The 16,994-nt window shown below is 41.9% G+C and overlaps 1 protein-coding gene and 1 long non-coding RNA gene across 4 annotated transcripts in view; both read left to right on the top strand.

The window, feature by feature from the left end:
* The window catches only part of mybpc2a (myosin binding protein Ca), a 182,255-nt gene that overhangs the window by 117,888 nt on the left and 47,373 nt on the right, over positions 1–16,994 (top strand). For all 3 annotated transcript variants that reach the window (XM_034190181.1, XM_034190180.1, XM_034190182.1), the window contains 2 exons: positions 16,522–16,578; positions 16,655–16,821. In XM_034190181.1, coding sequence (XP_034046072.1) covers positions 16,522–16,578; positions 16,655–16,821 — 224 coding nt within the window. The remainder of the gene's footprint in view (positions 1–16,521; positions 16,579–16,654; positions 16,822–16,994) is intronic.
* On the top strand, positions 6,306–8,312 carry LOC117527716. Its single transcript, XR_004565593.1, has 2 exons — positions 6,306–6,439; positions 7,884–8,312. It is a non-coding gene; the product is annotated as an uncharacterized LOC117527716 (long non-coding RNA).

Genomic DNA, 16,994 nt, shown 5'->3' with positions numbered 1-16,994 from the left:
AATCCACTATTTTGATAGTGCAGTTTATGTAGCAGGAAGGTAAATTTGTCAAGCTGAGACTGTGGCTGGTTTCCACACGCGTGCCCATAAAGAGCTCAGAGGGTTATGTTTTGCAAACATAATGCCCATTACTTCATTGGATAACAGTAAAATTCTGGATGTTCCACTGGCTGTTCCAGCAACATCAAATATTCTGTGTCTGCTACGTTCAACCCGCGTGGAACTTCTTAAACCCAAACCTAATTTTAAGGATCTTGTATATACTACTCTGGATCCACCCTCAAATCCAAACAGTCCAGTTGTCAACCCCACTGAGCTCCTTAGTCTGGGTCTCATTAATATAAGGTCACTGTTTTATTGGCTATTGTTTTATCTGTTTTTTTTTCTGTTGTTCCTGTTTTCTTTTTCTCAGCTTGGTAAAAACTTTGTAAAAACCTTGTAACTGTTAGAATGGCCCAAGCAGAGTGTCACCCCTCTGAGTCTGGTCTGCTTGAGGTTTCTTCCTCAATATCATCAGAGGGAGGGAGCTTTTCCTTAGCACTGTCACCTGTGTTCTTCCTCTAGGGGTTGGTAAGGTTAGCCCTTACTTGTCTGAAGTGCCTTGAGGAAACAGATGTGACCTCCATCGTGATGAGTGCCACTGTGCTATAATGTAGCACAGACCCACAGTAGGTTCTTTCTCTTTTTCAGCACTTTGGATAGCGGCGCAGCCTCAAGGCTCGTATTAAAATGATACGTTACATCTACATGTTATTTTCATTGCCTTAATATTGAGCGCTGTTCATGAATAAAGATTATGGCTGAAAGCGCCAATGCCTGACACCATACCGCCGCAATTTCTGAGAGTCTTGGACCTCCACAGGCACTGATGTCACAACACCAGGTGGCAGAGGTGGTGGTGAGCCTCCTTTTATATGCACTCCTGGTTTGTGTCACACGCTAGTCAGGAGTGATTGGCATGTGCTCTCTACTTGCGTCACAGGGGCGGCTCGTACTCCAGGCTTACGGAAATGGTAATTTGCCGTCACATGCACTCCTCAGGCAATGATCATGCGCAGGCTGACGGTGCAATATTCTCCACGCCACGTGCAAATCAGGCATGCAGCCGGTACCTGACAAGTACCATGCCTGTACTCTTTCCCAAAATTCCCCTGGATTTCTGCCACACGGCTTGTGAGCTACCACTCCCTGTGACATGCGCGTGTCCGCAACATGTGTAGCGGATTGTGAGTGGGGCCTAACACGAAAAACACAGTATGATGTCACGCATTAGACAGAATGCCAGTGGCTTTATTTGCACATCTCTGATATGAGGACCAGTGGTTGAAGAATCAAAAGTGAAAAGCTGGTAAAAAGTTTGATATTTTGCTGCAGAGATAATGAACGAGTAACCTCCAGAAGGCACACAGAGTGCATGCTGATCTGTTTCATTCTTTGCAGCTTTCATCATTCTTTCGGTTGCACAAAACAATCGAACCTGACATTTTGCAGACATACACGGTCCAACACCATCCTTTGGATTCTCTCCCCTCTTCAGCTATCATCTCTGGAATTTTTATTCCAGGTTTTAATTCATGTTTCAAGCCTGAAATAGCCCAAATTCTCCACGATATGCCTTTGGCATGTGAGGCTGTTTTTTTTTTTGTCCATCTCCATGCTGCCACACTGTGTGACTGATGAGCCAACTGAGAAGATATCAAAGGGAAAGAACGGGTATTTTGTGGAGACAAACACAGCTACTGCAATTTTGGCCTTTTTCTTACACCGTATGAAGAAAAGTTAACATATGAAAAAGTACTACGATATTTAACCAGAATGGATCTGTGGTCTATGCACGTAGGTCAAAGCCAACATATGGCAATCTTAAAATAACCAGAGTCTGTTGGTAGACATTTGTGCATCATGTTATTATTTTAGTTCAAGTGGAACTCGATGATAAAATGCTGTGTTTTGTCATCTGCGGTGTAGAGTTTTAGGCCTTTTTGCAGTGCCTGAAGCACGGAGAGGGACGTACATGCAAACAAAATGCCAAACCTCCAAGCCACACCTCCACCGTGGAGATCTGCTTACCTCAGCAGCTTCCTCGTATCAGTTTTGTGGGAACATTTACGCAGCACATAGGTGATCAAGAAGGTGGGAGAACTTTGTAAGGGTAAGATATAAAGCCAGATCTCTTCCAATATTCTTTGGCTTTTCTAAGGTTTTATTCAATGTCTCTCAAATGTGATTATTTCAAACAGTCCAGCGAGAATACAGCTGTATAGTCAGAAGTTTACGGATACTCAACGTGACCATAAATGTCCTGGCAGTATTGGGGTTCCAATGATTTCTCTATTCTTTTTCTTGGGGAGAATGATTGGACAAAATCTATACCATATAACACCTTAACAATTTGGTGCACAAGTTGTAATTCACTTTAGGTTTTTCTTTCTATTTTTTTTTTTTACTCAACACAGGGTCAGAAATAGAGACAGAACACCAAATATTTAGTTGAATGTCCATTAGCAGGTGTCACCTTGATCAGCCATTTATGGTGGCCATCAGCTAGCTTCTGGAAGAATACCACTTGGAGCAGTTGGCAGAATTGGTAAAGTTTGAATAAATGTGTATTTTTCTCCTGGCACAATACCTCAGTGGGATGAGGAGATGGGCAACCAATATGTAGACCTGGATTTGATTCACAGTCCTCTCTGGGTCTTGGTTCTTGGAAAAGACACGTCATCTGCATTGTCCCCATCCACTCAGCTGTAAAATGACACCAACCTTGGCTGAGGAAGTAACCTGCAATGGCCTGGCATCCCATCCATGGGGAGTCATAGATGTTTATCCACTTTACCTTCCAGTATCCACAGTTAAGCACCTTCGTCTTTTGGCTGCTGCCAATTTTGTCCAGGGTAGCTAAAGTTGAACCAGTACAGCACTGGGGTTTGGCAGACGGTCTACCTGAGGCAAGATCTACCATATCTCAGGGCATGTCATGATTCAGCAGCATGAAATATACATTAATCTATTGGTTTGTGATATTGTTACGAAAAGCACATTTTCACAAATTCATTCTACTACATTCCGTGACAGCTGCAGGAACATGAAAAAAAATGTGAGACTGGGTTGGGCAAGACACACACACACACACACACACACACACACGCACACACGCACGCACGCACGCACGCACGCACGCACGCACACACACACACACACACACACACACACACACACACACACACACACACACACACACACACACAGGACCTACTCTGCTTACCTTCTCAGATCTGACAGGATCAGTTTTACACAAAGCAGAGTGTCTGCATTCTTGATATATCTTGTACTCAACCTTTGAGCACAGTGCAGATAGTTTTGATGGGGTTGGACTCAGGACTTTAGGAAAGCCATTCCATGTTTAATGTTACCCTGTTCGATTGATTTCATGGCCAGCTTTGATGTGTGTTTGGAGGCAATGTCCTGTTGGAACACAGTGGTCCTCCTTATTCATTGTTTCATTCACTTTGTTTAATGCACAGTTCAGTTGGCAGAAAAACACCCCAGAAGATGATGCTGCCACCATCAGGCTGCCTACTTGGTATGGTCTCCTTGGGGTTGAAAGTCACACCTGAAGACCTCCAGATGTACGTCTGGAGGTCATTTTTCTTTGCCACTGTGGTCAGCTGTAATCTTTAAACGTGTTTGAAGGTGTTGATTTTGGGGCAGGAGTTTGGAATCTGCAGAGCTGCATGAATTGGTTAATCAAATGAGCAAACAAACTGCCAGCTGTAGTTAATTATGATTGCTAATAGCAAGTTAAGTAGACTTGGCAAGATGATTTACAACATTTGATACATTCAGCAAGAGTAAATTAATATTCTAAGTAGATGTTGGTATATTTTTCACTGTGTGGAATTTTGACCCTGTTTTTATTTCAGAAAACCCAAAGTAAATTATAATTTGTACACAAAAAGTGTTTGATTTTCATTAATGGTGTGTGTTGCTTGGAATGCATTTGGACACCAATACGCTTCTGTTGCTGTTAGATCTCAGTGCTGCATTTGATACAGTGGATCATCATATTCTACTTGATAGGCTGGAAAATCATTTTGGGATTACTGGGAGTGCCCTTGCATGGCTGATGTCATACTTGACCAGTCGTTCTCACTGTGTTTTGTACAGTAACACTACCTCTAACCTTAGTGACATGAAATTTGGGGTTCCACAGGTGTCCGTCTTAGGCCCCCTGCTTTTCTCTGTTTATATAGCACCCCTTGGGCACATATTGCAGCGTTTTGGGATTACCTTTCACTGCTTTGCAGATGATACTCAGTTATACATGCCAATAACTGCTGGTAATCTTGTTCACATAAAATCCTTAGAAGATTGCCTTGCAGTTGTTGAAGTTGAACTTGGATGTCTAGAAACAAACTTAAACTACTTTTAAACTCTCATAAGACTGAAATGATGGTTCTTGGTCCAGTCAGACATCGGCATCAATTTGACCAGTTAATGCTCAGCCTCGGCTCGTGTGTCATACATCACACTGACAAAGTGAGGAACCTTGGGGTAATTTTTGATCCTTCATTGTCCTTTGGCCTCCACATTAGAAATATTACTAGGACTGCTTTCTTCCACCTGCGAAATATAGCGAAGATTCGTCCCATCCTGTCTATGGCTGATGCTGAGACCCTGATCCATGCGTTTATCTCTTCTAGATTGGACTACTGCAATGTTCTATTTTCTGGTTTACTGCAGTCTAGCATTAGGGGTCTGCAATTGGTTAAAAATGCTTCAGCCAGACTTTTGACACGAAGCAGAAAGTTCAACCACATTACACCCATTTTGGCATCTCTTCACTGGCTTCCTGTCCCTGTGAGATCAGATTTTAAGGTTCTGCTACTAACCTATAAAATTATTCACTGACTGGCACCTCCCTACCTAGCTGACCTAATTAAACCTTACGTACCGGCCCGGGCTCTGCATTCTCAGGGTGCAGGATTACTTTGTGTCCCTAAGGTGAATAAGAAGTCTGCAGGTCACAGAGCTTTGTCTTATCGTGCCCCTGTTCTGTGGAATGATCTCCCTGCATCAATAAAACAGTCAGATTCTGTGGAAACTTTCAAGTCCAGGCTTAAGACGCACTTATTTTCCCTTTCATATGGCTAGCATACTGGCATAGTATGTTTCCATGTTTTTTACTTTTAAATTCATTTTATTAGTAAACGGAGCGTTTAGTGAAGTTTAGGGCTAGTGGCCGGCAATCACCTTAGTATTTCTTGTTTTTCTTGTTGTTTAATACTAACAAATTATGCTGTATTTCTTGTCTTTCAGATGCTTGATATTGTTTTTTCTTGCTTCTTAAGGTGCAGCTCCATCCAGAGATGGGTGTGGTATTTGTGCTGGAGACCCTGTTCTGTAATTTGTGTCTGTATCATGGCCCAAGCAGAGGGTCACCCCTTTGAGTCTGGTCTGCTTGAGGTTTCTTCCTCAGAGGGAGTTTCTCCTTACCACTGTTGCTCTGGGGGTTAGTAAGGTTTGACCTTACCTGTGTGAAGCACCTTGAGGCAACTCTGTTGTGATTTGGCGCTATATAAATTGAAATTGAAGTGAAATTGAAAATTGAAATTGTTGTTCTGTCATTCTGCCCCAGCAAAAGAACAGTTCAAAGGAATCACCGAAAGACCATTTTTGTTGTGACACATATCCATGAGTGTATGTGTGACAGAGGCCAGCAGGTGTCACTGTGCAGATGTAGTTAGTAAACCTCACTCCCAACACTCAAATGGATTCTCTGGTCACAAGGCCAGAGCCCTGGGTTTTAGCTTTCTTGTTAGAGAGTTCGACTTCCATGCTGGAGATTGTGAGTTCGCGTCCCGAGGGGAGTGAATGGGTGGAGTCATAACAACACAACGCAGAGCACAGCTGCTACATATGTAAATGTTCGATCCCAACTATAGGTGTACTGAAATGGAGAAAATAATCTAGAAAATGTTCCATACTACCAAAAATCTATTTTTTTTAATATGAATATAACCTACTGTAAATGAATTGTGGCATCAAATTAGTTTGACACAGACATTCTAATGTTTACCGCAAACTGTTTGATTCATGTTACATTCTCTTACAAATGGACAGCGGCTGTTGGCTGCTCAGCTGCTCAGATTGTCTAATGCCTTCAGCTTGCAGTGTAGCGCGCAGTCGTTAGCCTGATTGTTACCACGACTAGCCACCCGTATATTAGAGCCTGCTGGCTTAATTACTGTCTAAAGAACTGGTTTCGTAGTGCAAACTGTGTGTGTGTGTGTGTTCTGGCTAAAGACAGTGGGAGCGATGATAATGTAGAATCCATCACAGTTGACCAGCGGATTTTCAACTGTATCCCAAATTTAACGTGGGGAGCCAATAAGGAGTCACCTGGACGCCTCAAACAGAAAAGCAGCGCATTTCTGAGGTGGGTTGATGGGACACTTCTGCTAAACCAAATTATATACGTTTATGTTCAACTTTAATGTATAATGACATTCATGTGTTTGCGTGTAGAGTAGCTACAAGCAACAGAGGCAACACGAGGAGTTGTGATTCATTTTCAGTCAGAGAGGGGGATTTGGCCTTACCAACGAGGTGAGGCCAAAATAGACAAGAAGTCTGTTTTATGCAAACATTGGGCAACTACCAATCCGAGTGGAGGCAGCATCATGTCAGCTTGCTCGAACAAAATAACTCAAGATGGTGGAATACACCCTGAAACAGATGTATTTCTGTAAAACAAAAAAATCTAATATGTTTGACACTTTTTCTCAGATATTTTGTAAACGTTAAGGAGAAATCACCACTAAATCTAAAATCACTGGTTTCTGTAGCCAGAAAATACCTCTGAAGTCATTTACAAGACATCTTGCAGAGATGTTAGATCGCTAACTCGTTAACATTGTTGTGACAATCCCTTGGTGATGAGGAAATTTGTCTCCAGGTAGATTCCTGGAAGGCATGGTGGAATTCTACATCCAGATTCAATCCAGAGATGCCTCTGTGTGACTTTGTCTAATGTGGGAATGTCATTGGACACTGACAAACACACAGTCCTTAATAGATCCTTAGCCACTGGGAAATCCCAGATGACTGGGTCTGAGGACCTGCTGCAGTTTTCGTCCGCCAACACAACCATTGGGTTACAAGCCATCACCTCCTCCACCTGATCCACCACTGAGGGCTTCTTGTTCCACCAGAGCTCAGTAAGCCTTCTTGTGTTTAAAGGTACCTGTTGGGCTTTCATGGTTACCACAGCAGCAATGATGCATGCAAGGTCCCCACCATGTTTCATTCCAACAGGCAATCCCCTACTTGATCCATTACACAGATGTCACAACGTGGATGAGGGGTTGGATTTTGACATCCCCTCACTGTGAAAGACCTTGTATTGAAACAAATCAAGTGAACTTTGGTTCCGTTAAGCAGTCCAGCATGGAGAAAAACTCATAGTGACAGTGCTGGGTTTACCCATCCTATCATTAAACACTGTATACGTAAGTCAGATCACCACGTGGCCACGCCCTGCGAATGCCCATCAATCGACAAATGGAACTGCTTGTTGCTCTCATTTGTAGCTAACAGGACCACAGGGTAACGGTTTTAAATGTGTTAAGTAGTAATATGTTTTGCAGCACCACTTTTTCTCATTGCGTTATCAGCAGGCCGTCTTTTGGGGTCAGTAGATCACCTTGGCAAAAAAGGGACATTTTTAATTAGAATTTTAAAGGTTTTTTCATTTAAAAAAGTGCAGTGAATGTTAGATTTGACAAAAATCCTAATTGTGCATTTGCTTTATATATTGTATCTAAAAAGTACATTTTTGCTGTTAAGTCACATTTTGACATTAGATTACATTTCTCTTGCAGATTTGCTTGCAGATGCAATCTGTCATGCCAAGATGAGGGTCACTACAACTGCCAATTATGGAAAGTCAATCATGCACAAAGAGTATTGTCTTCCCTCGGTGCCGAGGAAGACTGTCTTGATCGATTCCTGGACAAGATGGTGGATGTGGAGAAAATCTACATTTAGGGTCGAATCTATCTAGAGATGCCTGTGCGTGGGTTTGTGGGAATCTTGTTTCATGTCAACAAACATGCGCTCCTTGACAGATCCTTAGCCTGCTTTGATGGCTGGGAAATCCCAGATGATTGGGGTCCAAGAACCTGCTGCAGCCTTCAAACCATCACCTCCCCCATCTGATCCATTGATAAGATGTCACTGGATGCCAAAAAAAAAAAAAAAAAAAAAAAATTAATATGGTGCCTCCTCCATAACTTCACCATCATCTTTTTCTGAATCAGCCAATCCTGATCATTCCCTCCTTATGTTTCAACACAAACTTTACTTCAAAGGATAGTGCTGCATAGCCGAGAACAGAGGGAACACACCCATCAGCCAAGTGCTTTTCCTGCAGATTCAAGCTGAGAAAAGTTCACAAGTCCCCCTGGATATGAAGCTGCTCCACTGCTGGTGACTTCCCCAGTCAAAGCTGGTACCCATTTACAACTGGGTAGACCGGTAGACTGTGGCAATGCACATGAAGTGTCTTGTCAAGGATGCAGAGAGGTAGTCCAAGACAGATCCAACGTCATTGTGGCCAGAAGGAGACAGTTTTTTTTGCTGTCGGTAAAAAAAAAATTATAATAATAAAAATAAATAGTATCCTGATTCTCAGCCACGTGTTCCTTGTTGATGTCCTTAAGTGTAAACTTGGGTATCAATTCAAATGGATTTATTTCTTTCAAATTTGACACCAATCAGGGCGAGAAGACTGAGCATGTAGGCATAGGTATTTATAAGTATTTATAGATAATAAATACCTATACCTAGGTGTAGGTATTTATTTTTACTAATTAATTAATTTAGCTTCTGCAGACAGTTCAGTTATAAAAATCAATAGATGCTTCTTCTGCAAACTGCTCACTTTAATTCAGTTACCTATACAAGATAAATGGCATAGGTAACATAATTATTATGCAATTCAAACAATATACTTTATGTATTTTAAATAAATACTGTCATTATTATTGATTTAGAGTAATTATATTTTATTAATACTAAATACATAGCAATATGGTTTCATGCCGAGAAAGAGCACTACAGATGCAATGTTTGCTCTGAGAATACTGTTGGAGAAGTACAGAGAAGGACAGAAAGAGTTACATTGTGTGTTTGCGGACTTAGAAAAAGCTTATGACAGGGTGCCAAGAGAAGAGCTGTGGTATTGTATGAGGAAGTCTGGAGTGGTAGAGACGTATGTTAGGGTAGTGCAGGACATGTACAAGAATAGTGTGACAGCGGTGAGATGCACAGTCGGAATGACAGACTCATTCAAGGTGGAGGTGGGATTACACCAAGGATCAGCTCTGAGTCCTTTCTTGTTTGCAGTGGTGATGGACAGGTTGACAGATGAGATCAGACAGGAGTCCCCATGGACTATGATGTTTGCAGATGACATTGTGATCTGTAGTGAGAGTAGAGAGCAAGTTGAGTCTAGTCTGGAGAAGTGGAGATATGCTCTGGAGAGAAGGGGAATGAAAGTCAGTAGAAGCAAGACTGAGTACATGTGTGTGAATGAGAGGGAGCCCAGTGGAATAGTGCAGTTACAAGGAGTAGAAGTGGTGAAAGTAGATGAGTTTAAATATTTGGGGTCAACTGTTCAAAGTAATGGAGAGTGTGGTAGAGAGGTGAAGAAGAGAGTGCAGGCAGGGTGGAGTGGGTGGAGAAAGGTGGCAGGAGTGATTTGTGACCGAAGAATATCAGCAAGAGTGAAGGGGAAAGTTTACAAAACAGTAGTGAGACCAGCTATGTTGAACGGCTTAGAGACGGTGGCACTAACAAAAAGACAGGAGGCAGAGCTGAAGGTGGGAGAGCTGAAGATGTTGAGATTCTCTTTGGGAGTGACAAGAATGGACAAGATTAGGAATGAACATATCAGAGGGACAGCTCAGGTGGGACGATTTGGAGACAAAGTCAGAGAGGCGAGATTGAGATGGTTTGGACATGTGCAGAGGAGGGACCCAGAGTATATAGGGAGAAGGATGCTGAGGATGGAGCCACCAGGCAGGAGGAGAAGAGGGAGACCAAAGAGGAGGTTCATGGATGTGCTGAGAGAGGACATGCAGGTGGTTGGTGAGACAGAGGAAGATACAGAGGACAGGGTGAGATAGAAACGATTGATCTGTTGTGGAGACCCCTAACGGGAACAGCTGAAAGACAAAGAAGAAGAATAAATACATAAAGCTGAGGATTATGCATTTCAAATAAATAGGATTTATTACAGTAATGAATATGCATCATGTAAGGTTTATTTGGTAGGTTTGTATTAAAATTATCTAAAAAAGTAAATGGGAATTTGTCATGTAATGAAATTACATAAATCTTAAAAGTTAGAGTTAAATATTTCTGTGAGTGCACGTGTACTTGGACAAACAAATGTAAGGATTATTGTTAACGCTGGTTTTGTTGTGGGTGTGTTACTGCTGGTGACTGGTGTGTCTCCAGGACACAGCAGCATCACTCATCCAGTCCTCTGATGATCACGTGTGCTCTGTGAGGTAGAACATTAGCACACTGAAGAACTCACACTGTCGGAATGGCAGCGGCAGCATGGATCGATGTTTTCCTTGGATGAACTACTCATCCATAAGATGGACATGATCACTCCAAATGGCTTTGAGTTTGCTGGTTGTTATCGTGCTCTCTGAGGAGTTCAATAGCCCTCAACTACAGCATAAAAAACTAAAGACAAAAAAATAAAAAGATAACACTTTGTGCTGTCAACAAGCTGCCAAACCTGTTCACAGTGAGAAACAACAGGCATTCCTTGGCGTCCACCACACAGTGGACTTATCACCTTCTAGAATCAAAGTGGTTGAATGATGACTTTGTGGTCATCACTTCACATGTGGGGTTGTGGGGAGGGGGTTGACAGCAAGTGGCAACTTCTATTGCTGAAAAGTGTCAAAACTTGCAGATCCTTGAACAGCCGCTAGAAATTGATCTTCGTCACCATTTTTGCTGTTTTTACCCCATAACTCCAGAACATTCAGTCACAGATAGTCCAAACTACCTTATTGGAATCTTTATGATCATACAAATCATGTGGTGTAGTTTTGAATATGATTAGAACATTTAAAATTTTGTCCCCTGCAGTGATGCCGGTAACGCGTTACTCTAATCCGACCACTTTTTTTAGTAACGAGTAATCTAACGCGTTAATCTTTCCAAATCAGTAATCAGATTAAAGTTACTTCTCCATGTCACTGTGCGTTACTATTATTTTTCATTGTGGGTCGACAGCAGCATTAAACTTGGTCTGTGGGCAGGAGGTCGGGGTTCGACTGAACTGTCCACTTTAAGTGAGCTGTGAGCTTTTCATCCACGGTTTTTTGCAGCTGCTCGACTCGTCCTCACCTCTTAAAGCACGGTGATCAGCACACCTGCACTGAGCTTTACAAAGACATTTTTATACTTTTTCCCCTCCTTTATTTAGAATTCTGAGCTGAGCTGCTCCGTATCGTCTCCTCCGCGACGCGTCAATAACTAACTATTTTCCACTCAAATGCACCTAAACTCTCTTTCTGAGGACCACATGATGTGAAAACACAATAAAACTTTCTTACCTGTAAATCTGGTCCTGTTTTCTGCATAAATAAATGTTATCCATTCTTTGTGCTGAAACGCCAAAGCAGGGGCGAATCCAGATGGAATGGGGGCGTGGGGCAGGGATGTGCCCCCCCCACAACACCCCTAGATTAAAGGTCCAGTTTTGAAGCCGTTTTTTACTACAACTACTAATATTGCTTAAAATAATAATAATTTCGACAAGTAAAATGTTTAGAGAGTTAGAATTTAATAGTTACATTTCTAAACAATGTAGGTTTGAAATTGCAAGTTTTACTGTTACAGTGCTGTCAACAGTTAAATATGAGGTCAAGAAAGAGGTCTTTATTTTACTTTTTATAAAACAAGTATTTATTTTCATTGAAGTCAAGAAAGGGTGACTATAAAGTGAGTTGTTGTCGGCAGCTGGGGAAAGTAACTAAAAAAGTAACTAGTAATCTAACTTAGTTACTTTTACAATTGAGTAATCAGTAAAGTAACTAAGTTACTTTTTCAAGGAGTAATCAGTAATCAGTAATTAGATTACTTTTTCAAAGTAACTGTGGCAACACTGGTCCCCTGTATATTCATTGACACCTGGCTACAGCTGCCACCAAACATGTTTATGTGCACATGATGGTGCACTGAGGCTGGATTGTAAGTTCTGTTTAGTCTCGTTAAGTCTGTGCTGGAGACCCTCCTGTCCTGTGCACCAACAGCGTTTCCGTATATGCGTTTTATGAATTGTTCTGTAATTTATGTCTGTATCATGGCCCAAGCAGAGGGTCACCCCTTTGAGTCTGGTCTGCTTGAGGTTTCTTCCTCAGAGGGAGTTTTTTCTTACCACTGTTTCTCTGGAGGTTAGTAAGGTTAGACCTTACCTGTGTGACGTGCCTTGAGGCAACTCTGATGTGATTTGGCGCAATATAAATGAAAATAAATTGAACTTGACCACTGGCTCATCAACTAAAAGAATTTGCAAAGAAAAAAAGACCACAAAGTCTTGACATAATTTGCCGTCCAGGCAACCTTGAGCCTAGAACTCACACAGGTTTTGAAGAAAGTCTTTCTCTCCACCACTTTGACAGTGAAGCTGTAGGTTGTTGTGCTAAATGTCTCCAGTCACAGCCGCTGAAGCTTATAACGGGCTCCTTGGTGTCTTCCCTCAATCATCTTCTTCAAGCTCTGTCACTCAATATTTGATGACCGTCTGTTTCAGGCAGATTTACCATATTGTGTCCTACTGATCCCATTTCTTACTGACTGGTTTAACCGAACTCCAACGGATATGTACCACTTGAAATCAACTCTTTTATCTGCTGAATTGTCCCTTCAGTAATGAGGAGATAACACACACACACCTGCTGAACAACCAACTGTGTAATTAATTTTGTTCTCTTTAAATTGAGGCGCGACACAGAAAAATTGATGTTTTTTTTTTTAAATCGCTGTTCCACTGATGTAGATGTAATTAAAGCTGACAGGCTGCACTTTGAGCTCACATTATGATTCGCTTGCAACTCCTGTATGCTATCAAAACCCTCAAACTGTTCTGAAAGAACAAATACATGTCGACCCAACTCTACATACGGTTATGTGGTGCAACACAGGGGACAGTGGGAGTGTCTCCTCTGGCTCATTGGTGCACACACGGGACACCGGTGTGTTTATGGAGTTTATTTCAAGTCTAAATCTGCACACACATAATGCACAAAATAGAAAACCATCCCTACAATGGGGCATTCTACCCTCTACATGCACAAATGCTGGCCTATGGAGCTGTGACGAGCCTCCATACCCACTCACCGCTCACAGTCACAGTGGTTCCAATTTAACACACAGGGAAATTGCAGTCCTGGAACGTACACAACTTACACACAGTATTAAGTCATAAAAAGTGCCTTTTAAACACCCACTAGAGTGTGGCCATCACATTACAGTAAATAATTAAAAACATGAAAGTAAAACTTGCTGTTATGAAGTAAGTCCTGTATTTGCCTCACTGGTGGCCACAGTTAGAACTGAAACATGCCCTACCAAAGTCTTAGTGATGTCACTTAGTGTACCAAGTTTCACCTTGATGCACCAAGTGTTTGTCAAAATATGATGCACACATCAATTTAAGAATATTAACAACTACTACATATTGATTTCATTGATAAATATGGATGTTTTTGGACTTACACACTAAATTTTGTTGCGCAACATTTAGAAGCTTTAATAAACAAGGACTCCGGTCATTCAGGGTTTTCATGTATCCCATAATCCCTTGCATGCCAGAGAGTCGCTGCAGTCACAACAACATAGAGAATCCACATGATGACAATTGTAAATTAATATTACACTACAAAAATGTAATTTTTTTATGCTTTTCGTCACGTTAATAAGAGACTGCTGCATGATACCTTGAAAACTTGTTTAAACAATTATAACAAATAATCTGTGTCTGCTACATTTAATCTGCGCGGAATTTAATAAACGCAAACTGAATTTCAGACATATTATATACGAGGTCTGTTAGAAAAGTATCAGACCTTTTAATCTTTTTCAAAAACCTGATGGATTTGAATCACATGTGCTTGCATGAGCCAACCTTGAACCTTTGTGTGCATGCATGAACTTTTTCACGCCTGTTGATTGCGTTATTTTCTGGTAAGCAGCCTTTGTGTGAGGACATGTGTTGTGCGCTCGGCGGATTTTCATTCCAAGGAAAAAGACAGAACGACTGGAGCAGCACTGCATCAAATTTTGCCAGAAACTGGGTGACAGCCAGGTGGAAACCATTCGCATGAATCAGATGGCTTTCGGTGACGATCCTCTGGGCATCACACAGATTAAGGAGCGGTACAACTGGTTCAAAGACGGCCGCACGGTGGAGAGCGAGCCACGCTCTGGTCGGCCATCAACATGCTGAAATGACCAGATCATTTCCAAAGTGAACGCTGTGGTGATGTGGGACTGTCGTGTGACTATCCAAGAAATTGCAGAAGAGGTGGACATCAGCACTTTTTCGGCACATTCCACTGTGACAGAAGATTTGGCCATGAAAAGAGTGGCGGTAAAATTCATGCCGATGGCTTCGGCACGAAGCTGCTGACGGCGGAGCAAAAGCAACTCCGTGTTGAAGTCTCACAGGATATGCTGTGACATGCCCACCTCTTCCACAATTTCTCGGATAGTCACACGACTGAAAAGTCACCGAAAGCCGTCTGAATCATCCGAATGGTTTTCACCTGGCTGTCGCCCAGTTTCTGGCAAATTTTGATGCGGCGCTGCTCCAGTTGTTCTGTCTTTTTCCTTGAAATGAAAATCCGCCGAGCGCACGACACATGACCTCACACAAAGACTGCTTACCAGGAAATGACGCAAATGACAGGCGTGAAAAAATTCACGCATGTGCACGAAGGTTCAAGGTTGGCTCATGCAAGCACACATGATTCAAATCCATCAGGTTTTTGAAAAAATAAAAAGGTCGGATTCTTTTCTAACAGACCTCATATATTAGTCTGGAACAAAGAGGACAAACAGTGTTGTAAAGAACAATAATGAAGACGTTAAAGAGCAAACTTCAATTTTCCCCAGAACGACATGATCAGGAAGCGACAGACAGAGAGAAACAGACTGTGATTGTCACATGTTTACATAAAATAAACACAATAACAACATCTATAAACCCAGAGAATATATTCATGAGAGTTTTAGGCACAATATAATAATAGATTTATGTTGCGATGTTAATGGTGTTGTCCGTGTGCAGCGGTTAAAGTGCAGCCCGATCAGAGCACCTCAATATTACTGAGATCTCGCACGGCGACCTCTCTGAGGTTTTGTGGGATTTGAAACCTGAAAAGGGTGGATGGAAAAATATAACACTGCTGATCATATGTGAAGTTGTGTAACAACCTGCACTTTGCAGCACACATGAGGACACAAAGTTTTGAGTTTCAGTCAGTCAACAGTTTTTAGCTTACCTTTCAAAGTGCTGCAGGTAATGTGTCTCAATGTGGACACTCGTGAGGGCCTCACCCTTCCATTCATTCAGTATTATGCATGTGAAGCCCCTCTCAAAGGCCAAATGAACCATGTCAGCCTTATGGTAGTCAGTAAGAATTCCCTAATACTGAGAAGGATTTTCCTACGTAGCAACAGATACACCCACTTTTAATCCACACCCGATAGCTGTCACAACTTTTAGTCTAATTTCAGTGTGATGTCATACTTTGACAGGATTTTTTATTGTTCATGTCTCTTTTGCCTGCTACAGCGCTCCTACTGGGTTAGCAGTGTGCTAAATACTAGCACACATGCCTTAAATGGGATGACAGGTGATAATCTGATTGGTTTATTTCATGCTATTTCCCAAACATGCCCATAAATAATCACATGAGTAAATGCTCCACATTTGCCCCAAAATTCCATTTGTGCCATACACTTTAAACCGTGTGTCATACATCATACAGATAGGGCTCTCTCTGTTTGGGCATTATACTGTGTGTCTGCTTCTAAAACGTCTGACTGCTGCTTATATGTGCTTACAATTTCTGTGAGTCTCTTGAATTTAGGGCACAGTGGAAACTTGTATTCCTCATTGAAAGCTTTGCTGTCTCTTCTCACTCATCCTATTTTTGCATGTAGCTGAAGACAGGATGAGATCTTTTGGAAGATTTAGCTGCAGGCACTAATTTATTAGAATTTCTCTGCATCCAGCTATGTTTTCCTGTGCTCTGTTTGTGCTTTATCATTTCTGAGCCTATTTATAGGTCTGTGTAATTTGCAAGAAGTGGAATTTATTATTGAATTATATTAGCTCATAACTACTGTTACAGTGTTGTAATAAAAGGCGCTGTGATGATTATTTGGAACTTTAAATTGGTTTGATGTTTCTTTTAAACCCAGTGGAGATGCAGATGAGGATGCAGGTGATCTCGACTTCAGCGCCCTGCTGAAGAAAAGGTAGGATCCCCTATAAAACCTCGTCCATGCTCTTAAATCTGGGGCTGGGTCTCATTCTGGTTTCAATCATACTCAGGGAGAAGAAGCAAGAAGAACCCAAAGAAGAAGTGGATGTGTGGGAAATCCTAAAGGCTGCCAAGCCCTGTGACTATGAGAAGATTGCCTTTCAGTACGGCATCACAGACCTGAGGGGGATGCTGAAGAGGCTGAAGAAGATGAGGGCGGAGCCCAAGAAGAGCGACGGTGAGGTGTGAGGAAAGAGGTGGAAGGAAATGAGGGCTCTTCAGCGCAGGAGGTTTTAATTACGCTCAGCCTTTACGAGCCTCTGGGGAGAGTTTATATCACTGAGACGATGGGTGGAATGTGTGTTAGCATATGTGCGCCTCTGGTTAGCACTTATGGGCAATTTCACTGTG

This window comes from Thalassophryne amazonica, chromosome 16 (genome assembly GCF_902500255.1).
Source record: "Thalassophryne amazonica chromosome 16, fThaAma1.1, whole genome shotgun sequence".
NCBI lineage: Eukaryota > Metazoa > Chordata > Actinopteri > Batrachoidiformes > Batrachoididae > Thalassophryne > Thalassophryne amazonica.
The sequence above is the reverse complement of the archived record's forward strand: the minus strand, read 5'-3'. Positions and strand labels throughout refer to the sequence as shown.